Source organism: Drosophila innubila (genome assembly GCF_004354385.1).
Source record: "Drosophila innubila isolate TH190305 chromosome 3L unlocalized genomic scaffold, UK_Dinn_1.0 0_D_3L, whole genome shotgun sequence".
In the NCBI taxonomy this organism is placed as follows: Eukaryota; Metazoa; Arthropoda; class Insecta; order Diptera; family Drosophilidae; genus Drosophila; species Drosophila innubila.
Window position 1 is genome coordinate 6,279,491 of NW_022995376.1, and position 23,103 is coordinate 6,302,593.

The 23,103-nt window shown below is 43.0% G+C and overlaps 3 protein-coding genes across 3 annotated transcripts; 1 reads left to right on the forward strand and 2 right to left on the reverse strand.

Annotated features, from left to right (window-relative positions):
* Window positions 1–223: 223 nt before the first annotated feature.
* LOC117788454 (probable chitinase 2) lies at window positions 224–4,086 on the reverse strand. Its single transcript, XM_034627232.1, has 5 exons — window positions 3,959–4,086; window positions 2,720–2,802; window positions 2,482–2,646; window positions 1,464–1,969; window positions 224–1,016 (listed from the first exon to the last, which is right to left on the reverse strand). The coding sequence occupies exons 2-5, from the start codon at window positions 2,790–2,792 to the stop codon at window positions 336–338; spliced, it is 1,425 nt and encodes a 474-aa protein (XP_034483123.1). The 5' UTR covers window positions 2,793–2,802; window positions 3,959–4,086; the 3' UTR covers window positions 224–335.
* Window positions 4,087–4,458: 372 nt separating this feature from the next.
* Window positions 4,459–7,877, forward strand: LOC117786944 (DDB1- and CUL4-associated factor 8). Its single transcript, XM_034625372.1, has 6 exons — window positions 4,459–4,790; window positions 4,859–5,558; window positions 5,887–6,699; window positions 6,780–6,922; window positions 6,977–7,220; window positions 7,274–7,877. The coding sequence occupies exons 1-6, from the start codon at window positions 4,597–4,599 to the stop codon at window positions 7,607–7,609; spliced, it is 2,430 nt and encodes an 809-aa protein (XP_034481263.1). The 5' UTR covers window positions 4,459–4,596; the 3' UTR covers window positions 7,610–7,877.
* A 201-nt stretch (window positions 7,878–8,078) lies between these two features.
* On the reverse strand, window positions 8,079–22,419 carry LOC117786943 (dynein heavy chain 12, axonemal). The gene is made up of 9 exons (XM_034625371.1): window positions 20,357–22,419; window positions 20,116–20,296; window positions 17,386–20,055; window positions 16,106–16,420; window positions 15,788–16,030; window positions 14,479–15,564; window positions 10,013–13,790; window positions 9,631–9,950; window positions 8,079–9,578 (listed from the first exon to the last, which is right to left on the reverse strand). The coding sequence occupies exons 1-9, from the start codon at window positions 22,417–22,419 to the stop codon at window positions 8,349–8,351; spliced, it is 11,886 nt and encodes a 3,961-aa protein (XP_034481262.1). The 3' UTR covers window positions 8,079–8,348.
* Window positions 22,420–23,103: the final 684 nt, after the last annotated feature.

Sequence of the window (23,103 nt, forward strand, 5' to 3'; positions counted from 1 at the left end):
AAATCATTTTAACAAAACTTGGCGCGCATTTTATTAAAACTGCAAAAGGAAATTATCGCTTAAGCGATAAGTTGAGCAGGGCTGGCATAATCTGTTGCTGTTATCGATAAAGCAGAAGTCAAACTGCTTGCCATCAGGGTTGACAGCATCGTCACTTTAAACTATCGCTGTATCGATAAAGCAATTAAATATCGCTGATGCATGTAAGCAGAGTAAACGGCTATTTATTTTAAATTAATTTTGAACATTTATTACGCACGACTTAAAATGGCTGCTCGAGTGCAGCGGGAACAAAACATACATACAATAAAAACTATGGCACTTATTGGATTTTCTCAATGTGCCAAACTGTGCAACAGCATGTAAACAAAACTGATCGTTAAACTAAGGCTCACAACTGAGGCAGCAGCATTCTTACGATCCGCAATACTGCCATGGGGTATCTCATTCTCTGAATCATCTGGTACAACGATTTCGTCAGCAGCGATCTCCTCCAGCGCCAGTGAAGTTGCCTCATTGATTGTGCGCAACAGTGGGTAATTATGATTGAGTCGCCTTGGAGCAGTTTTGACTAGACGGAAATCGGCAAAGGTATCCTCATCCAGTTCACAATCTCCCAAAAAGTCATCGGTGTCCACAGACCAGACCATTACGCCAGCCAAACGCTTCTTCATGGCAAACTTCACCTTGTTGGCAATGGAACGGGAACTGTCGAATGTCACCACATTCACATTCTGGGTGAAGACATTGCGCTCGGAACGCGCCAACATTTGACTGGTCTCCGGTTCCCATTGCTTGGACCAGCCCGAGGTTTTATTGCTCAAGATGTTGCAGATCTCGTTGTAGCCCAGAAAGCCGTCTTCGCGTGTAAAGGGTCCCTGGAAGCCATTACCTTCGCTGGCGTCGTTTAGATTACCCTCTGTGGTAGTCTTAAAGGTGCGTCCATAAAAGGGTAATCCCAACACCAGCTTTGATGGAGGAGCGCCCTGTTTCAGCAAATAATCGATGGTGTATTGCTGCAAAAATTTAAAAAAAAATTGTATTAATTTTTTGTATTACTTAAAAACAGTTCAAAAAATATTATTTAACGCATTTAAATTAAAAAATATACATTTAAAAAAATAGTTTAAGAAAATGTTATAAAGTCTAGGAGTATTTATAAAATGTAATTTATCCATTAAAGGATAGGATAAAAATTACTTGAATATGGAATAACAAAAGAAGCATTTCTTACTGCGGTTTAAAAAGATAGAACGCTACAAATTTAGTAAAAAAAAAAAATTAGTAAAAAAGGTAGAAAAAATAGATATTAGACGTATTAACAAAAAACATGTCTTAAGAAGTTAAGAAGTCATTACATATTTTTAAGTATTATTAATGAAGAAAAGTAATAAGAGGTACCAGAGACCCATTTGTGGATTGATTATAGAAGTTATTAAATCAGAATTTCATCTCATGCTTACCACACTCAATGGATCCATGGCAGAAGCTATCAGAGGCGAATTAAAGCCAATCTTGTGATCCCAGCTGCCGTGATAATCGTAGCACATGATGTGCAAAAAGTCAAGATAACGAGAAATCTGTCGCACATCATAAGCCTGATCAATCACATTCTTGGCTGCACCAATAGCCGAAGTCAGCAATAATCCATAGTTATCAAATTCCTCTCTCAATTCTTTGGTCAAGGCAACAAAATTTTCGCGATCCTTTGGACTACCACCACGTTGTGTGGGATACTCCCAGTCCAGATCCAAGCCATCAAAGTTATATTTGCGCACAAAGCTGGAAACTTGCTTTACGAACTGTCCACGTTGCAATACATTGGCCACCATAGTCGAATAGTTCTTGGAACCCTCATTCCAGCCACCAATGGCCAGAGTGACCTTCAGATGCGGATGACTGCGTTTCAAGTCCGTCAAACGCTCGAAGCCTCCCTTGCCATACGCCTCCTTCAGGTCCTGCCAGGGATCTGCAACATATGGCGTTGGAAATTTCAAATTTAATATATGCATATAAGCAGGAACCAAAATTACTCTTATTTTAATAAATAAAAATTATTTGTTGATCTATTATCTATGATCTATAATAGAAAAATAACACTTATCATTATTAGAAAATTCCGTAGATACTTTGTTTTAAGTGAATAAAATATGTATATAAATATTATAAAAATTACCCGTTAATTTATTGATGCAAATCAAGAAATAATTTTAATTTTAAGTATTTTTAATTTTTATAAAACAAATTATAAATAAAAATTAAATTATGTAGTTTAATAAAAATAAGATTTATCTGTAATTTTATTTTTTTAGTGTTTAAGTGTTTAAAATAATTTGCTTAAAAGATTTAAGCTAAAATTGTATCCCTTTGAAAATATATTTTGTTTGTAATTTATTCCAAATCAATTATTAATATTTTCAGGTATAAACTTAAAAGTCTTATTTGGCGATCCTTGCTTATAAAGGTTGTCTGTTAACTTACCCAAGGACTTGATGGATGACTGTGTGATGTCCAGGCCGGCAAAAGCGTAGACAGCATGTGTGCAGAGACTCGGATCAAAGTGCTCAATGGAATAGGCACCCGGCTCGGGTCGATATACAGCCCATGTGGATATATAGCAAACAACCACCTTGTCGTGTGCAGGTCCTGCAATATAATAGAAAAATTATTCAAAAATTATGTGATGTTGCAACCCCATTTTTAACCACAATATGCATACCTGTTCTGGCGGAAACCGAAGCCATAAATATGCCCAGGAGCAGCAAAGGGAGAGTCAATCGAATCATCGCCATCGGAGGAAGTCTGCAAAAGGGAAGAGGAGAATTGTAAGAGAATGCGGAATTGAGAAGGCGCCGCTTAAGTGAACTGCATCATGCATGCCACAACACTGAATCTAAGAGTACGAATACAAAGTGTATCTATAAGATACATTCAATTAAGCTCAATTGAAGGCTTTAATTAAGCCGCGTCTACGATGGATAAAAACAGAGAGGGTTGAGAAAAGCTAGATCGGAAAAGTGAAAGGCATAAGAATCAAGTAACTTTGTCAGATTCCTACATGAATCATCGTTGTATATATTTCTCGATTTCATCATCATTATGCAGCTAATGAAAGACGCCTCATTGTTGATGCGTGTTGTTAAACCAGTCCCGTTAAGGGCATACCCAACTAGTCAATACCCTAACCCCATTAAAATGCAAAAAAAAAAAAATAATGTGGGTTGCGAAACCTGATTCTCAACTTTCGATTCTGACGATGGTAACCGGCACAAAGTGCATATATTGAATTAACAGTTGACCAACATTATAAATACGAGTGTGAATACGAGTACTCGAATGATTCATACGACTTGAGACTGAGTTCAAGCATTCACATCTCCCAAAGGTCTTTGTTTCTTATCAACATCACCTTATTGATCAAACAATAACAGGTTTTATTTGCTGATAAGGACAGAGCATAAATATACACTCAATTTTACAACAAATATGGAAAAATTATCGAATCGAAAATAAACACTGCTGAAAAATACACAAATTTCACTTTCCGGTTTTGTAGTTTTTACTTCTTTGTTTTCATTGCGTTTTATTATTATTTTATATTTTCTTGTTTCTTGTTTCTCATTTCATTTTGCTTGTATTAAGGAAACCGAAATTCGCTTCACATCACGAGGCACAGACAAAAAGAAACATGCGAAAATAAGATTAAAGAAATATAATGAAAACGAGAGGAAATAACAAAAAATAAACAAAAACCAGATTGCTATAGTTCAAGAACTGAAGATCTTCTCTTGGCCAAGTTAACACGCTTGGGCCACGCCTGCGCATTGTGTGGAAATGTAAATGGAAAGCCAATTAGCGCTGCCAACTGTAAAAATAAAAAACACTTCACCTGACTACGCACTCGAAATTCGTTAACTAAAACCTCATAATTATTATGCTTGAAATTGTTTGCACGTACATTGTTTGATGGCCTCAAGACGACGTGTTTTATTTAGCAGTATTTACTATACCGAACCGTTGCCGACGCGTTGCTGCCAATAACTAAACTTCATGGAGCTGCTGCCACGGACACACTGCGCATATGTAAAAAATTAGTCAAGCCGAACTTGTACTCCGCGAAGACTGCAAACTTAAGAGTTCCTTGCATAAAACTGTCAAGAGAGCTCAGCTTAAGCCACATCTAAGCAAGAGAGTGAGAGTGTTCAGCTGAAAGCCTACTGTTAAGTTTGATTAATTGCCAAAGAAAATATTTCAATCAATACAACTTTTGAAATAACATGTCAAAAAATGTTTTTAGTATTCAAATAGAAATTAGAATACACACAGGCCGCAGTGTAGCCAAACAGAACGTATGTAACAATTTCACAATTTCAAAATAAGCAACAGAAGACAAAGCGATTAGTTTATCGATGTTGTAGAACTTTTGTGAAGCACGCAGCCCTGAAAAATCGCAATCGAAATCGTTATCGCTGTTGCAATCAATTGTGCCGTCCCTGCTGCTGTTGAACATAAACAATCGTCGAAAGAAAGTCTGCTGCGTACACAGGAAAAAGTTGCAAAGAATTAAAAGATTGCCAAGCCGTGCGCATTTGCAAAATGGACCTTGAGGAGGATGGTGCAGCGGATGCGGCAACAGCCTGTAAGCGACAGAAGCGCAACAACTCTAGCGACGAGAGTTGCAACGAAGATGACAGCGAAGCAGGAACGTCAACTGCAGCAGCAGGCGCACGCAGAGCAGCAGCAGCTGGCGCAGGCAGAGAAGCAGCATGTACTTCTAACGACAATCTTTGGTAAGTGCAGATTGAGGCACGTGTTTTCTTCTGCATTAATAATTGATTTTTTTTGTACACGCTTGCAGTTCCCCTGAAAATAGAAAGGAGGCAAAGAAGCCCGTAAATAGTCACAACAACAACAATAACAACAAACACAGTGGCAAAGGCGATGATATAGACACAGTAAATGCAGCAACAACAACAACCACAACAACAAATGCTGCCCATGATGAAGACAATATAACAAGATCTCCAAACTCCACCCCCACTTCTTCCTTAAGCGCCAGTCAGTCCGTGGATGAGCCTGCAACCCAAGTTGATGATTTAACAATTGATATACACACAGTTTCCAATACTCCCAACTCGAGTCCCATCCCAGAGGATAGAGTGCCCAACGAATCCGAACTGGCTGTGGCCTCAAGCAATGCCCAGGATGATGATGACACTGAGGATAATGAACTGGATGCTCTGTTTCCCATATTCAATCGTCCTCGTATGCTGCGCACTCGCTCTTATCGCTCCACACTGTCGAATTCGGCGTCCAGCAGCACTGATGCTGCCAGTGATCATAATTCGGATGCCAACAGTGATACGAACGATACAGAAGTCGATGGCGATAACGACGCTGATGGCGATGGAACGGATGAAGCAGCCGAGGCGGATAATGTCGAGGACTATGAATCTCGCTCGCCTTCGGGACCATTTCCACCAGACGACAGCAGCTCCGGCTCAAGCGATGTCTTTTGGCATCGCTATTACGCCACCAGCAATGAAGATCCCGATTCTGTAAGCTTTAAGATTGAGAGTTGATCAATTTCTTTAAAAAATATGTTGCAAATGTTGAAATTTTTATAGATATTGAAATTCATGTTTTAAAGGAATTTCTAGTACAAATATTTAAGATATATTACGAAATCTTCTAGGATTTTTTTTTGTATATATTGTAATTCATATTTTAAAGAAATTTTTTTTCTAATTTTTTTTATATATTGCAAATCATATTTTAAAGGAATTTCCAGTATAAATATTTTAAAAGTTTAGAAAATTTCTTTGCTAGGTCTAGAAATTTTGTAGAATTTTTAGCATTATTAATACATTCTAATTTCTTCTGTAGGATGACGAATATAACGAGATCGAGGCGAATCCTGCTGACAAGGAGCAGGTGGAAATTGCTGTTAACAAGGTCATGTGCAAAACAAAGCCGTCCTACACCTGGAACTGTGTCCAGGAGCTTATGCAACGGGAGCATAATCTCTTCAATAGGATTGGCTGGCGTGGCGGTCACACTTCTGTCCAGAGCTTTGGCCAGGGATATTACGGATCACGGCAGGTGGTGGAGCGCATGAAACTAATGAGCACCATGAGTCGCCATCGAGGCTGTGTAAACTGTTTGAATTTCAATCGTTCGGGGGATTTGATATGCTCCGGATCCGATGATCTCCTCATCGTGGTATGGGACTGGGCAAATGGCAAGCCAAGGCACAGCTTCAAATCGGGGCATACCCTTAACATATTCCAAACGAAATTTATTGACAGCGCTGGCTGTCTGGACATTGTGTCCTCCAGTCGCGATGGCCATGTGCGACGTGCCGTCATCCCGCCCTCCGGCAGTAGCAGCTTTAAACCAATGCGCCTTTACACCCACAGCGATGCGGTACACAAGGTGGTCGTCGTGCCACAGAGTCGGCATGAGATAATGAGCGCTGGCGAGGATGCCGCGGTCAAACACTTTGATCTGCGCAGCAATGAGGCAACCACAATGCTGCACTGCGTCGGCGACAAGCGTCGCGTGCGACTCTTCAGCATTGCCCATCATCCGTATGCGCCGGAGTTCTGCATCAGCGGCTCGGATGACAAACTGCGAGTGTACGATAAACGCAAGCTGAACAAAACCGTGCATGAAATGACGCCCAAAGACATCAAGAATGTGAGCAGCCTATTAATAATAGCATTCATTTATCAATTGTAATCATCACATTCCTTCTACTTCTTCCTGTGTGTGTGTAGACCAAGATATCGCAGATCACGTGTGCCGTCTACAATCACAGTGGCAGCGAGATTCTTGCTTCCTACAGCGATGCGGGTATCTATCTCTTTGACAGCCGGAACTACAAGGAAGGCGAATTCCTGCACTCTTATGAGGGTCATGTGTAGGTGCATCCCTCATCAACTGTGAGCAGTCTTTAATTCTCTTTGATTTACAGCAATAGTCGCACCATTAAAGGTGTCAACTTCTTTGGTCCCCACTCGGAGTACATTGTCAGTGGCAGCGACTGTGGACACATCTTTTTCTGGGACAAGAACACCGAGTCTGTGATTAACTTTATGAGAGGTGATCTTGATGGTGTTGTCAATTGCTTGGAGCCACATCCCTGGATGCCTGTGTTGGCGACATCTGGACTGGAACATCATGTTAAAATCTGGACACCCACGGGATTGCCTGAAACTGTAAGTTTACAAAGACTTTCATATACACTAACTCAGCATTTGGAACTTTTTAGGATGTGCCGAGCACGGATGCATTGAAGGAAACTCTACAGAAAAACTTTAGACGCAGCATTCTGGATGATGCAGACTTTGACATCAATCAAATTCATTATTTTATACGGCAGCTCATTGAGCCTCGTCGTGGTGGTGGTGGCAATGCAGCCGCCACTGGGCAGGAGCGAAATCGCACGAATTTCAGCCACACCAGCGATAGCAGCAGCAGCAGCAACAGCAGCTCGAGTCCACATCGCGTGGCATCTTCCAGCCAGGAGCAGCATCATACCGCTGGCAGCAACGAAAGCAGCTCCGATGAGGGCAATGCTGATCCCCTGGGATGTCGCACCCAATGAGTACTGCATCATGCATAACTCGACTCTTTTTCAACTGTATATTTTCGTTTGATTATGGCCTGGGCTTGAAAAGTCCCCGTAAGCCATGCATGTTTCCCCTCCCCCCCATGCTATTTTGTTTTATGTGTTGTTGCGAGCATCTGAAAGTTTGCAAGCCTTACGTCTTTAATTCCAAAGCGTTTCCAAAATCTGTGAATATACAACTAAGCGCGCTCATATTCTAATTTTGAAGAATGCCTAATAAACACACATGTATTAAGAAACAATTTGAAAAGCAGTTATTGGGCTTATCGATATCCTTAAATATTCAATTGGACAGCTCTGTGTAAAGATAACTTATCGATATCGCTTAATCGCCTATTGCGCACAGCCCTGTCTTTAGTAAAAGGACTTAGATAATGTTAATCAAACAGCCCTGTCTTATTGTCACAGCAGTCATGCCTGTCTTCCGCATAAATCAAAGCGCCAATTTCAAATTAGGCCAAAAAGCTCTATATAATTTTAATATTGTTGCATTTAAAAGTTTTTATGTATTGCGAGCTCAACACTTGTTAGCTTCATGTCTTTTTCATAGCAAAGCGTCTCAGAAGCTGTGAGTCTACAAATGTGCGTGCTTATATTCAAATTTTGAAGAATGTCTAACAAACAGACACGCATTAAGAAACGAATTCAGATGCATATGTATATATAAGTCGTGTCTCTCTCCTGTTATGTATACCAGTTAGGTTAATTCCATTCATTAGTCGTTGGTCTGGCAAATGAGGGCAACACTTCGTTTAACCCAATGTGATGCTTTAGCCTGTGTATTGAGCAGTAAGGGAACCACATAATTGGTCGAGTGTCCAGTTGTGGACAGTGTACCTCTGCGCTCGGCGGTCTTGTAAAGAGGACAGCGATAACGTGTGCCTTCCGTAAGTTGAGTCAGTGTTACCGGACGGAAATAGATGACAGGCATTGTATACATAAGGATTTTGGGTAATTGCTCGACAAGCATATTCTGTTCCCAGTGCCAGCGTGCTCCCTCCAGAAACAGACCATTACAATAGACACCATCATCCGGTGGCACCGTCTTTGTTTCTACCTTGAGCACATCATAATCAAAAGTGAGCGTATCAATGGGTATCTTATATTTCCGGGCAAAATTCTGCATGGCGCCGGTGAGGAAAGCTTGTGTGAAGAAGAATCCTGAGAGCCAGAAGGTCGGCGGCTTTCCGACACGATGCCACTCGTGCAACCAATTGAGACGTTTGTACAGATCCTGGACATAGGAGCCCAGTGGCTTGAGGCAGGGATACGATTTGCCCATCCACTTTTGCGGAATACGATTGTACTTCATGGCAATCATTACATTCTCCAGATCCGGCGTCATTACAAGGATACCCTTTATGGCCATGGCCAGATCCCGACAAGAGGATCGAATTTCCTTTTGTAGTTTTAGGAAACGTTCCATTTCCTGGACGACGACCGTGTTCATTGATTCATTGTAGTCCACTGGATATTTCTCTGCTGCTCCCTCAATATCCATGTCAGGCGGCATTTCCATCTCAATCTGTTTAATGGTGTCCAATACCATTTGCTCTGGACTGACGCCACCTCCAGCTGTTCCCGCTGCTTCGCTGCCCAGCAGCAGAATCATAGAATCCAGCAAAGTTTTGGTGGTCTGCAAATCCCGCGTAATGCCGGAGTTGGCATGTAATCCGTATACTTCTGGTGGTGCCAACGAAGGCATGCTCTCGTCCAGATAGCGCAGAATCTCCCGATGCTCCGTCTTGCGTGGCAATATATAACGATCATCGTTGGCGAAACGATAGCGAAGATCGGACACCACTTGGGCATTACAAAAGTCCGCGAGTATTGTGACAATGGCACGTCTGTCCCAATTATCCGTAACACGCCCGCCGTAATTGCACTCACTGGTCAGATACGAGATGGCATCATAGGGCACATGTTCATATTGATTTAAGAGCATCTAAAGAAGGAAGAATTTAATGAGGATCTTAAAATAATGTTACATTACTTACACTTAGTTGCAGCACGGATATTTGCAGATCGGACTCGTTGAATCCGTATGGAATATTCCAACCCAAAGGTCCGTATTTGCGTCTTTCCTGAACCACGGCGTGGAAGAAACAGATGCCAAATAATAATCGGGTAAAGGCACGATCCTGCTTGGCGCAGCCCAAATAAAACTCCGGCTCATTGATAGGCTCCGAATTGTAGGATCTCATGAGATTCTCTCGCAAGCCCGTCGGCGGTTCATTGGTCATTTTGACTCCGTTCTGCAGTATCGTCACCGGAAACTGTGGCGTCGGATACGCCGTAAGCCAAATACGGAAATTGGCTGTAAGTTACAAAATGATAAAAATTAGAGTTTAAATTAATAGAGAATTTTCCTTGACTCACCCTGTGTGTTGAATGTGTCCATGTTCTCCCACAGATACTCCAGTGTGGGCATCCAGGAGGCGGCCAGATGACAGTTCTGCAGACAAACCCAATAGCCCATCTCCTGGGCATTCTTAATCAAAGCAGTTGCAATTGGACCTTGGCCCTGACCCAGAGAGATGCTCTGGAAGGATTCCTCCTGTCCCATCTTTTCGGCAAATACCAGCAGCGAGCCTAGAGGATCAGCTCCAGGCGAGAGAATAAACAGAAGCGGAGTTAAGGCCGTAGAGTCGGCATACGATTTGGATATATCGAATTCCGGCGGTGTCACATACTGATCCCCAATGGTATTAGCTATAAAGTTACGCACTCCCAGAAACACGGAGTCCGGACGCAGAGCTTTCAGCACAATGATCTTCTCAAAGGCTGTGGTCTTGTCCTGCCAGGGAGCCGGCAAGGGCTGCAACTCCGGCGAGGCATGGTCGTAGATGGCTTGCCAGGCAGGCAGATCACTCCGGAAGGAGCTGATAATGCCTTTGAGCTCCTTGAGCTCCTCCAAACGCAGTATGTTCAACCAGACGATATCCGTTATCCAGCTGGGATCGGGATTGGGAGGTACATTACTCGATTCCTTGGCATTCGTCAGCAAATGCGACAAATGACGCATCTCAACTTGACCAGTGCCCAAAAGGATGCGGGCCGTCAGAATAAAAGAGAACAGAAGCTTATCCTTCTCAAAGATGGAACGACAAACATTATTATAAAGATTCCTAGTGAAGCCATCAACCAGAAATTTGATGCGTCTAGGCAGATCCTTGGACTTGTTGGCCGTCTCAATGGAGTACATGTAGAGATTGATGTACCAATTGAGGGAGAACTGATACATGGGATCAATGTTGGGCAGATCCGTGATGGAATAATACAATATGGAGGAATGCACAGCAACTGGCTTGTAATTCAAACGGAACGCTTCAATCTTGGCGGATGTCTCCTTGGCCGCCTCCTGCTTCTCCGTAATGTCCTTGGAGAGAGTCTTCGAGTCGGCCAAGATCAGGATGGCCGCCTCGTTCTCCAGAATGTCACCCTCACTGGAGGTCAGCGTCTTGAGGATCATGTTCTCGGCATCAAGAAGTGCGCCTTTATTGGCTGCCGCCTCCGAGGTCAACATGATGCGTAACTCCTGCAGATCAGGTCGCTCCTTGGCCACCACAATGCTCAGCAGCTGATCCATCAAGGCATTCTGGGTGAGGGCAAAATTAATCACAGTCACCTTGTTGAAAGTCTCCGGCAGAAAGTGAGGATTACGCAGATTGCAGGTCATGTAGAGGCGGAAATTCGGCGAAACTGGAACCACATTCTCGCCCAGGCTGATGTGCTTGATGCCACCCTGAAGAAACGTCTGTTTCAAAAGGATCGGATCGAGCGGCACCTCCAGCTCCTCCTGCACATTCTCAATGATCACCGGGGAGCCATATTCCAAGGCATCCGCAATGATCTTCATATAGTTGCTCTGATTAAACTTGACACAATTTAGACGATTCTTTCGCTCCATGTTCTTTAACCAGTTATTGGCCTGACCCTGAGGATCAATAAACAAGCTATAACGACTCGAGTTGGCCGAGATGATGGCATTCTCGCTGGAGAACTCATCATTGGGCAGTCCATCCAGCTGCCAATTCTGTATGGTGACATCTAAGCCCAAGACGGCCGTAATGGAATACTTTTTGGAGCAGGGTATCTGCAATTCGTTGCACTTTTTGAACCACTCGAGGACACAGCTGGCACGATACTGAAGATTCACTGCCGACAGATAGGCAATGATGCCACACGAGATGAGCACATCGCCGGGCAGATGATCATACAGATCTTGTAGATCCTCGGCCGCCTTGTTCCATCTGGATTTCTCGCCACCCAAGCCACCAATTAAAGCCTCCGCTCGCAGCAACTTATTCCGGCAATTCTCGGCATGCTGCTCCGTGCGCTTCATCTCCTCGTTGGCCTTGTCCAGCTCGATGTTGAGCAGTGCCACCTTCTCCTCCAGCGCCGCGGCCATCGCTCGCTTCTCCGCCAGAAATGCCATGGTGTCGGCGTATTCCTTCTCCGCCGCAGCCAGTTTGGCCTTCTTGGGCGCCACCACCTTGGCAACATCGTCGTACATGTCCATGGCAATGATCCACTGGCAGAGACCTTTGGCGGCACTGGACGCCTTGGCCACCACCTTGGGATCAAAGTCCTTGTTCGGTATGAACTCCTTGCGTATGCGTTTTATGGTCTCCACGGGTATGTTATCCTTGTCAAACTCCCGCAACGAGGGCAGGAAATTCATGTCGCCCAGGATGCGCTTACTGGGACCCCAGTAATCATTGACCATCTTACCCGAGGCGGGATCGGGAATACGCTCAGGGGGCAAACCCTTCATAACACATACCGCCGCCATGACCAGCTTGATCACAGGTGGAGGATTCTTCATGGACTTGACCAGCGTAATGTCCGCCGGCTTAAGAGTATTCAAAGCGGCCAGTGCATCCTCCAGCACGGGTATGGCCTTGGCCAGATCCTTCTCGCACTCACCTTTCAGTACCTGGGCTGCCTCGGCCTGTATGGAGGCCACCTCCTCATCCCGTTTCACCTGCTCGGCGGCGGCATTGGCCGCCAGCGTCTCCTTGCTAATCTCCAGCATCATTTTGCGGGATGCCTCCGCCAAGGCCACCAGTTTGGGCTGCAGTGCATTCAAATCCTTCTGCATTATGGAAATTGCAGCTGCTGCTGCGGCCAAGGTGTCCAGGCCACCAATGTATCGCATCTTGGCCTGCATCGTTTCCTTCTGTTTGCGTTCGATTAGAGTTTGGAAGGATCGGATGAGCTCTATGAAGGAGGCATTGGTCTGATAGATATGTCTGCCAGACATCTGGCAGAAGGAGCGAGTAACTCGCGCTGCTGTCGTATGGAAATACTGGCAAGTGTCCATAATGGCCATCTTGATCTCCTCGGAGGGCACATTCACGTCCACCAGCGACATCTTGGCAATCATCTGTAGAGCCTCCTCTGGCCAACTGTCGTACCAATCGATGGTGCAGCAATTCACCAAAGATGGATACAATCTCACCCGGGTACGCAGTGCATCTCCAATGGGCGAGAAGCTCAGCACAATGTGCAGCTTCTGTTTGCAGCGATTCACAAAGAAGGAGAAGACTTGGAGCGGAGAGACGTCAATGTTGCGATTGCCTCCTTGGGCCGCCAGACGCACCATCTCGAGCACCTCCTGCTTCTCATCGATGGGAAAGATGTTGGGCACTTCACCCTGATTCAACAGACAGTCAATGTCCTGCAGAAAGAGCTCCATTTTAATCTGATTCTCAGTGATCAGGAATGTTGTGTGCTTATTCATGCCACCCGCTTCCTTGAGTATAGCTTTGATATCGTCATGCCATTCATTTGCCCCATAACTCTTGGTGATCTCCGGCTGAAAGAAGGATGTCTGCACCATATTGGTGGCCAGTTTTGTCAGGGATTGCCGTCCAGATCCTCCTAAGCCAATCAACAATGCACTCGCACCTTGAATGGAGATGATGCGACAAATGCGATTCAAATGAAGCAGGGCAAAAGTGAAGAGTGTTATGTCCATTTTGGAGCGACGTGTCGAATTGTAATCCTCCAGACTGGCCACGGCCAGCTTGTGGAAGATCTCCATGTTGGGCACCTCCTCGTAGCGACGCTCATCCGGCTCACTGTCCTCATCGAAGTACATGCCAAAGAAAATGCTGTTGGCGGCCTCCATGGTAAAAACTGGATCTTCTTCCTGTTGCAAGTTCATAATATAAAATGTTTAAATCAGGGATCGTAACAGTAATAATTTTTAAGATACAAATTATAAAATAAATATTATTTGCTGATTTTTATAAAAAAATTGAAAAATAACGATAAGTTTCAATTTTTTTTTGTATAAATTTTTTAAAAAATTGAAAGATAAAAATTGAATAAAAATTGAATGTAAATATCCTTTGAAACAAGAGGCGTATTTTCAAAATCTAAAAACATTTATGATGTGTGACTCAATACTTTTCTTATAAAACATTACACGACCTTAAAGGACGTATGTTAAGGATATTTGTGGTATTAATATTTACACTGGATTTTTATTCTTCAATATAATAGAACTTGACAAATAATTTTTATTTTTGATTTTTATAATAAAAATTTAAATTAATAATTATTTTTAATTTTATAATAAAAATTGAAATTAATTATTTTTATGATAAAAAATTAAAAATAATAAAATAATCCTACAAATTAAAAATAAAAATGATAAAAAATTAAAAATAATTAATCTAAATTTTTATTATAAAATTAAAAATAATTATTAATTATTAATGATTTTTATGATTCCATTTTTTTTTTTTTTAATTGTTTTGTATTCAATTTTATTAAATTCATAACTATTATTTGCACTCCCTAATTTAAATCGAAACATATCTGAGATCACTTACCGTGCAGTACTTCTCGAAGACAGTCTCCACTTTATCTTTAAAGTTGGACTTTAGGCATTCATTCAACTTGTCAAACATCCACTTGCGATCAGTGTCATCCACAAGACGATCGTAGAAGACACGCATGGCCTCATGATACCAGACACGCACCAGCATCTTCTTATCGGTCACAGACTCCTTGCGGACCAATGTGCAACCAGTGACGACACGTGCCATGTCCCGCAGATTGAAGATGTAATGGGATTTGGCGGGCGTGGCACGAACCTCCGACTGGACACTCTTGTAAATGCTCTGCGTGGCGGCAACTATCTGATTGGTGACCACAAAGACATCCTGGCCGTGTCCCGATCTGCGAAAGCCGTTCAAGGAGACATTGAGGAAGATGCGATACATCGTATCATCACTGAACGTATTTATGGAGTAGACATGGAAGTGATTGAGGAAGCGGGCATAAACATCCTGACGACTTCCTCCGGGTAGACCGCAGGCACACATGATCAACACATTGTGTATCCAGATCTTGGAGCTATCCCTCAGATCATACACATGGCCGTAGTCAAAGTACTGACGCAGCAATTCCAATGGAGGTTGAGCTCCATAAACTTCCTTGACGGGCATATTCATATCATCGACAAAGAGTATACTCTGCATTCCTTTGGGTGGACCATAGATGCCACGTTTCCATTTCTGCAACTTGGCTATGATCTGATCCTGCGTATTATTCGCCGATATCATCACCGTAAATGTTATGAATCCCGTCTCATATTCATCCGGATTCAGTTTGTTCATCAAATAGTTCTGTATGTAGACACTCTTTCCGGTCCCGGTTGGTCCCACCAATAGCATTCTCTTCTTGTGCTTCACATGCATCTGGAGCAGATGAATATAGCGTGCGGTGTCCACGGTGGGCACAATCACACCCGTCTTGGTCTCCTCGACATCCATGCGCTTGGCCAATTCCGGCCAATAGCGCCAATTTCCACGCTGCTTGAAGACAAACACGTAATCCACGATAAGTCCCTCCATGGGAGGTGTCACCTCCATTTTACCGAGGGCAGGTGGTGTTTCTGCCTCATTTTCATATATCTAAAATGCAAAGGGAATTATATTAATGAAAATATTCAATTTAAGTATTCAGGAAATTAAAAAACTATTTAAAAATATCGATATTGAATGATAAAGTAATAATTACTTTGAATTACAACAAAAATATGCACTATAATATATATATATTCTATGGTTAGAGATTATTTCTTCTGTTTATTTTGCATAATACCCTTATGATAATGAAAAATTAAAGAATACTTACGCTTTTCAGAAACGTATCGAATTTTTCACGTGATTCCGTATTGAGTACGCCTCCAACGCCCCAGGATAAGGCAAACAGCATGGCAGCCTGTATATGACCCACTATATACTTGTCATAATCCTCGGGATTCTCCTCAATAGCCTCATCAAGCAGCATATCAATCAGATCAAAGGTAGTCAACATGCAATTAAATTCTCCCGGTCTGATGAATTGACTGCAATAACGACGCACGAAGGTTTGACACTGCAAAGAAGCAAAAATTAGAGAATTGGGTGAAAGAAATCCCCACCAGAAGGTGGCACCTCTACCGCTACCTACCGGCACAAGCAACCATTGCAGCATAAGGAGCATATATTTGACATTCTCTGCATCCGCCCAGCGGGGATCGGCCTTCTTTAGCCAAGTATTTGCAAATGAGCGCCAGCCCAAGGTGGCAGGCTCCATGTAGATCATGCCACAGCGTGATACTGTAGCAGGTGATGCCTGTGCCAGATCCATTACCTCAAACACCATGGACATCTCGTTGGACATGGTGATCACTTCACCGCTCGTGAGGCACAGCTTCTTATTGTCATCCAGCACTGTGTTCATGTTCTCAATCCATACCGCATCCACAGGACCATCAAAGATGACCTAATGAAAATGTTTTTAAATTTTAGCAAGCCAGAAAGATTTCTAACTTTTTTCAGAAAAAATTTGTACAAAATCAGGTGTAATCAAAATCAAACCATGGCCATCATAGTCGAAAAAGAGAAAAATCTAAATGAACAAAATTTAAATTCAGAACGAATTTAGAGGCCAAACCATGATTAATATGACATTCCGTTTGAAAATCAGTCCACTTTTGATGAAGTTATGTAAGTTTGAAGTTGGTCACACCTTTGACCTAGCAATTTACAAGACAAAATTTTTGTCTAATTTCACATGATTTTTTTCAGAAAAATGAAAGGTCTCAGAATCAAGTTTAAAGTGTTGTTTTATACTAATTATGATATAAGGAGTTGATTAAAAGCGAAAATTTGAGATTAAAAATTTTGAATTTTCAAAATATCAAAGGGGGGACCCTTAGCATCGAAACCATGATCTACAGGAAAATAATTTTTTTTATAAAATTAATTAAATTTAAATGCAGAATGATTTTAGAGGTCAAACCATGATCAAAATGACATTCCATTAAAAAATTGGTTCAGTTTTAACAAAGTTATGAAAGTTTGAAGTTGGTCAGACCTTGGATCTAGTAACTTTACAAGTCAAATTTGTTGTTCAATTTAACATGATTTTTTACAGAAAAATGAAACCCCTCAGAATCGAATTTTAAGTGTTGTTTTATACTAATTATGATATAAGGAGTTGATTAAAAGTGAAAACTTGAGATTTAAAATTTTCAATTTTCGAAATTTCAAAGGGGGGACCCTTAGCATCGAACCCATGATTTTGAGGAAAATAATTTTTTTTACAAAATTAATAGGATTTGAATGCAGAATGAATTACGAGGCCAAACCATGATACAAATGGCATTCCGCTTGAAAATCGGTTCAGTTTTAACAAAGTTATGGAAGTTTGAAGATGGTAATTGGTAGATAGCTCCATTGACTTACCCACTTCCTGTCCGGCGTTGGGGTCATTGCAAAGTCACGAAAGATGCGAGCCACCAATCCATCTGTCCACTCATAAGAAATGGGATCAAAGGATCCATAAAGCTGGTTCATCGTTATGGACTTGGGATTCATAATGCCCATTTGGACGTGCTGGAAGTAGCTGCTCTTGGAAGGCGCCTTCACCTTCAGCACGGACAGAATCTTGGCCAGAACCTGGAGGGTCTTGGACTTGCCTGCCAGAGGTTCTCCCACCAACATGAAGCCATGACGCACAATAATCATCTCATAGGTCTGAATGACTTTGGTGAGAAAACTTGGAGCCGGCTCGAGGATTTCGTCCTTGCAAACATTTTTGAACTCCGTTTCCATGAGCGTGTAATCAATATGAGGGAGTTTGATGCCCGGAAAGATATCGGAGATGATGCCCTCAAAGAGCGGCACATCAAATGAAAGGAACTTGGGTAGATTGACATCGATCAAGCTGCGCAATAGAAGTATGTCCTCCACTTCATCCGGATACTGTTTCTTGATGTTGCCACAGGCGGAGAGTACGGTCTTCACAGCTCGCATGCCGTAGTCATAATGATTCTGGCTGGACAGCTGCTCCGAGCAGAGGCGATAGGTGGTCACAATCTTCACAGCCAACTTACGGGCATCCACAAATCCATAGGAATAAAGGGAGATCTCTCCGATCATGGCATAGTCCGGCACCATCATGGCCACCGAACGGAAGAGCACCTTCAAATTGTCGGGCAACTCTGATCTGCCAGCATAACCAGGATTCATGGTGATACAAACATAGCAAGCCGGATTGAGAGACAATTCCGTGCCTTCGAACATAAATTTGGCCACATTCCCACGCACCGCTTGAATGATGAGCAAAATCTGTTGGGCCACCACCGAGAGCACCTCCAGCTCAATGCGATTGAACTCATCGAAACACGCCCAGGCGCCACACGAGGCCAATCCCTTGAAGAACTTGCCCATGGCCTTGTAATCCAAGCCATCCGAGCAATTAAAGACCTTACACTGCACGGCCAAAGCCTTGGCCAGATCCTTGGTGGTCTCGGTTTTGCCTGTTCCAGCAGGTCCTTCGGGCGCTCCATTAAGATGCAGCTGATAAGCGCCTACCAGGGTGCGATAACAACGATCTGTGAGTGGTGTGATCACCAGACGATCTGAATTCCCTAGATACTCGTTGGCAAAGGGAACTGTGGCATTGATAATCCTCACCAGCATCGTAGAGTCCTCCCAATAGTAACGCATCTGAGCCAACCACTGGAAATCGAACTCGCTGCTGATCTTGAGACGGATCAACTCCTCGGTTACATCCTTGGCATGCACATCGATTACAATCAAGGATTTGATGGTAATACGATTCAGATTACTGATCACTGGAGATCTCACCAGGGTGACAATGTCATTCAGTTCCTTGGTGAGTTCACCAAAGAAATGATTCATCACGGTCTGATTGCCACCGTAACTGCGACGCAGACAGCTGTGCATCCGGGATGCCCAAAAGACTTGGGACACGGCCAGCACGACCATTTGGGGCCACTCCAAGACCCACTCATTGCGCTTCACCGTGGGATAGTGGTTGTAGGAGAGTTCACTCTCATTCCGCACCGCCTTGAGCATCTCCTCCTCGACGCCAACCAACCACTTCTCGACACTTCCACCGGCTGCAACTGTTGAGATCTGTTCGATGAACTGTATGTGCTCCTTGTCGCTGCTAATCATGGCCAGCACATTTTTGCCCGCATCAAATTCTAGTATATTGATGCCCTCGAAGCATTTACTAAGATGTGGTTGCACACGCAAAGGATCCTTGGTCTCCGAGAGAATTTCCAGCATTTCATCGTTGGCCAGAAAGAAGAAGCGCGGAAAGTACAGACGCTTTTTCTCCAGATAATTGCTCACTCCTGTGGATATATCCTCTAACAATTCATTGGCCTTTTGTAAGGCCTCCAGGAGGCCAGAAACAGGCGCTGTTTCCATTACCAAAGGATTACGGAGCACCAAACCCATATTCCTAGTGTAAGTTTGTTCTACAATGGTAAAGAGTCGTCCCTCCTCAGGCATTTGAGCGACAATATCCTTCGAGGAGAAGATGGGCAGCAGGTAGAGATAATTAACCTGCACCTTTCCCCACTGATCCAATGTCTCGTTGACTCTCATGATCTTCTCGTACCAGGCACGCACTTCCTCCTCGCAAGGCTTCATAAAAGCCGATCCACGCATCGCCAGCGTTTTGAGTATGTGATCGTCGAGCAGTGCCTGTATATCATCCAGGCTGGAGAGTATTGTAACGCCCGTTTCCTTATAAGGACCAGTTGGGAATACTTTGTTCTCCCACTCCTTGATCATGATCTGTAGATTGTTCCACAATTGCAGCTCCTTATTCGCACTAATGCTGATAATCTCAAACTGATCGAGCACATGATCCAGCCCAGAGTTGAGAATCTTTCGAAGAGTAGTGCCAGCATCTGGAGTTATATCGAATCCGGCAATTTCCGACATCTCCTTCCAGTGGCGTTTGCGTAATGCGGGATTACACAAAGTGTTTACAATGAAAACGCCAATTGTGAAGTCTTTGATCGACTTGATCATGGAAGCACATAGGCGCAAAGGCACCGGGTGCTTCTCCGGATCAGGATCTTCCGTTTGTCCCTAAAAGAAGCACAGATTAATATCAAGAATCTAATAAATAAAGAGACTAAATTGACTTACCTTAAACTTGCACACGGGATCCTCGACCATATCCTGCTTGATCTTGATGCGATAATATTTCTGATTCTTCTGAAATTCCTTGAGATAATCATCCGTTGTTGTCTCCACAAACTTTGGCTCCAGATACTCAAAGGGTCCATCGGTCCAGACGCTCAAATAGCGCTGCCATTCAATGCAGAGTCTGAAAGATCAGTCGCAAGATCAGTTAATATATCATATAATAATAATTTTCTAAACTTACTTCATCAACTCTGCAAAAGGATAAACAAAACCTTTGATAATCTGCAGTGTGGGATATTCGGTTTGATTAACCTTGAAGAGTTTCTCCTCCTTGTTTATCCAAGCTACATAGTCATCAAAGGTCTTCAATTGATCTATGAAATTCTGTAGTATAATATAACACTCTCGAAACTTTTCTGGTCTGCTCATATCATCAATGACCCCTAATTTTGGCAGCATCTCTTGTATATCCGTATTGAGCTTCTTAACGACCTCCTGCAGATGCTCCTCAAAGAGGAACTTGTAGTGTTCCTGCTGGGATGCATTATAATCACATATATCGTTGATATCCTTGATCCAGTTGATTGTTTTGATGGTTAGATCAAAGTGATACTTGGACATCTGGGTGAGCTCGACAATGTTGGTTCCCACCTGCAGACAGTATTGTATACGATCGGTCAGCTCCGCTAATTTATCCTTTTTCACATAGATCATATATTCGGCACTTTCAAGCAATTCTTCTGTGGACTTTGGTATCAACAAGGCTTTATCCTTAATCTTCTCAAACTCTGCGCATATTTCTTCCTCCGCCTTGATATGTTCGCTGATAATAATCGCTGTAATATCGGCGATCAAACTCTCGGCGAGATTACGTAATCCTATAACCGCCGGCTCGTTATCAATGACGGCCATCTCAAAGTAATCTGTAGCCGGTTCACTGCACAACATATTGATAAACTCGTAATATTTGTTAATCCTTGCAAAGTATTCCTCGAACTCATGTGGTTCCTCCAGGAAATAGCTCAACTCATCCCGTTCCTCCGTTGAGTAGAGGGCAAAGTATTTCTCCCGATAGCCATTGAGGTAATCCGTCAATTGTGAGTAGGAAGCCACAATAATGTCCTGCAACCGATGGATCACATCCTTGACATGATTCTCGTTCATTTCAATCTTAAGATAATCATTGACTTGTGCATAGTTGCTCAGTGTATCCACCTGTGGCTGCAGTGCCTCCATCCGATAACCGACCATTGAGATCTCGGTCACAATCTCCCCAAATGCCGCCTGTATATTGTAGATACTTGGACGCATGTCCAGGCCCTCGTCCTCCCCTTCGTTCCAGCTGAGCGCCAAGCGAAAAACGGGAATGGTGCGGGGAGAACTACATATCCGACACAATTCCTCAAATGTACGCATCTTCATGTTGTTCACCTCGCGATTCATCAGACCCTCTAAGCCGTTCCAGGCACGTTTCCATACATTTATGGGCATCACTCGCTTCCGTAGCATTTTCTTCAGTACGACCACCAATCGAGTGTACCATGTCCAGCGCAGGAACGTGTTCACCTTGTCCAGCTGGTTCTGTATGTACTTGCGATAGAATTTATAGGACAAGGCCTCCTTCCCGCCAAGACCCAGCTGTTGCTGCTGGGCTCCCATGCTGCTCACGTAATTGAAATTGCAGGCAAACTCCGGCAGCTCCAGCACCGATATATTAAGTACAACACGCAGTGGCAGCTGGAGGATCAGCAGCTTCTGGGAGATCTTGCGACGGTTCTCCAAATAATTATTATAATTGGGTGTACGTCCGGGCAGCTTGAAATGAAAATCAGCACGAGGTAAGTCAAACTTGGCTGGATCCTCATCTGAGAACTCCGGATGCAGTAGTATGTTCTTCATGCTATAGATCTTCATCAGACGATCGTATTCCTCGTGCACCTCCTTCATGTAGGCGTCTACCAGCTCCGGATACTTGTTCTTCAGTCGCTCCGAGGCAAAGCTCAAGATTTTTGCCTCCGTTTTCACCAGCATCCGTGGCACGACAATTTTCCGCACCTCTCGCCGCAAATTGTCCACGTAGTGGGATTGGGGCAGCGCACGCATTTCCGGATCCGGTGTCCATTGCTTTCTGGCAATCTTCACTTTCAAGTCGGCGGCACGTTGCTTGAGGAACGTAAAATGTCGACGCTCGTGAACCTCGGATATGCGAAAGGTTAAAAGTGGATTTTTCATATACGGCTCATTATCGTATTTGGTTATGTCCGATGGCGGGCGATGCATTCGCTCCAGTTTCCGGCTAAACATGATGCCGGCGTCTCGTAATCCTGCTCCTGCTCGTTGTGTTCCTGCTCATGTGCAAAATATATAAAGCGCAGGCAAAAATCGAGCAACGACCTTAAAATTTCCTGTTAGTCGTTACTACGGAAACTTTAATTTGTTTGTATGCTTTGTTTTGTTTTTCATTTTCGCTTTGTAAACAAACCATCGCCAGGTGTCGAATTGAAAGGGAGTAACCATTAATTAACTCTAAAGACATTTTCATTTCAATTTGTTTCCAATCAAATTCAGGCGCCATATTTTTATAGTGTGTTTTGCTTTCGTTAAAAAAAGCTAGATTTAACGGATAATAATCTGTTTTGTCAGCACTGCTTTTAATCCTAGATATCTTTCTCTCTCTCTCTTTCTTCCAAAAACGCTAGGCAACTGTATGTATGTTTGTATGTATTTGTATTTATTTATTTACCGGCTACGATATCAATTATCGATCGGTAACAATTCGATTGAGAATGACATTACAGATCAGATTAACAATTCTTTTCCTTTTTTAAGCAACAATAATTACAATAATAATTATATATATAGTATGTAAAACACTTGTTAAATTGCCTTCAAATATACAATATTCAAAAAAAAAGAGAACTCCGAATTGTTCATCAAAAAACAGCCTTAAGTTTATGCAGATGACGATAAACTTGTGAATTGTTGGAT

Coding starts and splice junctions, on each gene's coding strand:
- LOC117788454 (XM_034627232.1), bottom strand. CDS start 2,792: ATGGCGATGATTCGATTGACTCTCCCTTTGCTGCTCCTGGGCATATTT. Junction 2,647..2,719: donor TTCGGTTTCCGCCAGAACAG/GTATGCATATTG, acceptor ATTATATTGCAG/GACCTGCACACGACAAGGTG. Junction 1,970..2,481: donor GTCATCCATCAAGTCCTTGG/GTAAGTTAACAG, acceptor CATATGTTGCAG/ATCCCTGGCAGGACCTGAAG.
- LOC117786944 (XM_034625372.1), top strand. CDS start 4,597: ATGGACCTTGAGGAGGATGGTGCAGCGGATGCGGCAACAGCCTGTAAG. Junction 5,559..5,886: donor GCAATGAAGATCCCGATTCT/GTAAGCTTTAAG, acceptor TTTCTTCTGTAG/GATGACGAATATAACGAGAT. Junction 6,700..6,779: donor CGCCCAAAGACATCAAGAAT/GTGAGCAGCCTA, acceptor GTGTGTGTGTAG/ACCAAGATATCGCAGATCAC.
- LOC117786943 (XM_034625371.1), bottom strand. CDS start 22,419: ATGTTTAGCCGGAAACTGGAGCGAATGCATCGCCCGCCATCGGACATA. Junction 13,791..14,478: donor TCTTCGAGAAGTACTGCACG/GTAAGTGATCTC, acceptor AACTTGCAACAG/GAAGAAGATCCAGTTTTTAC. Junction 9,579..9,630: donor TATCCGTGCTGCAACTAAGT/GTAAGTAATGTA, acceptor TTCCTTCTTTAG/ATGCTCTTAAATCAATATGA.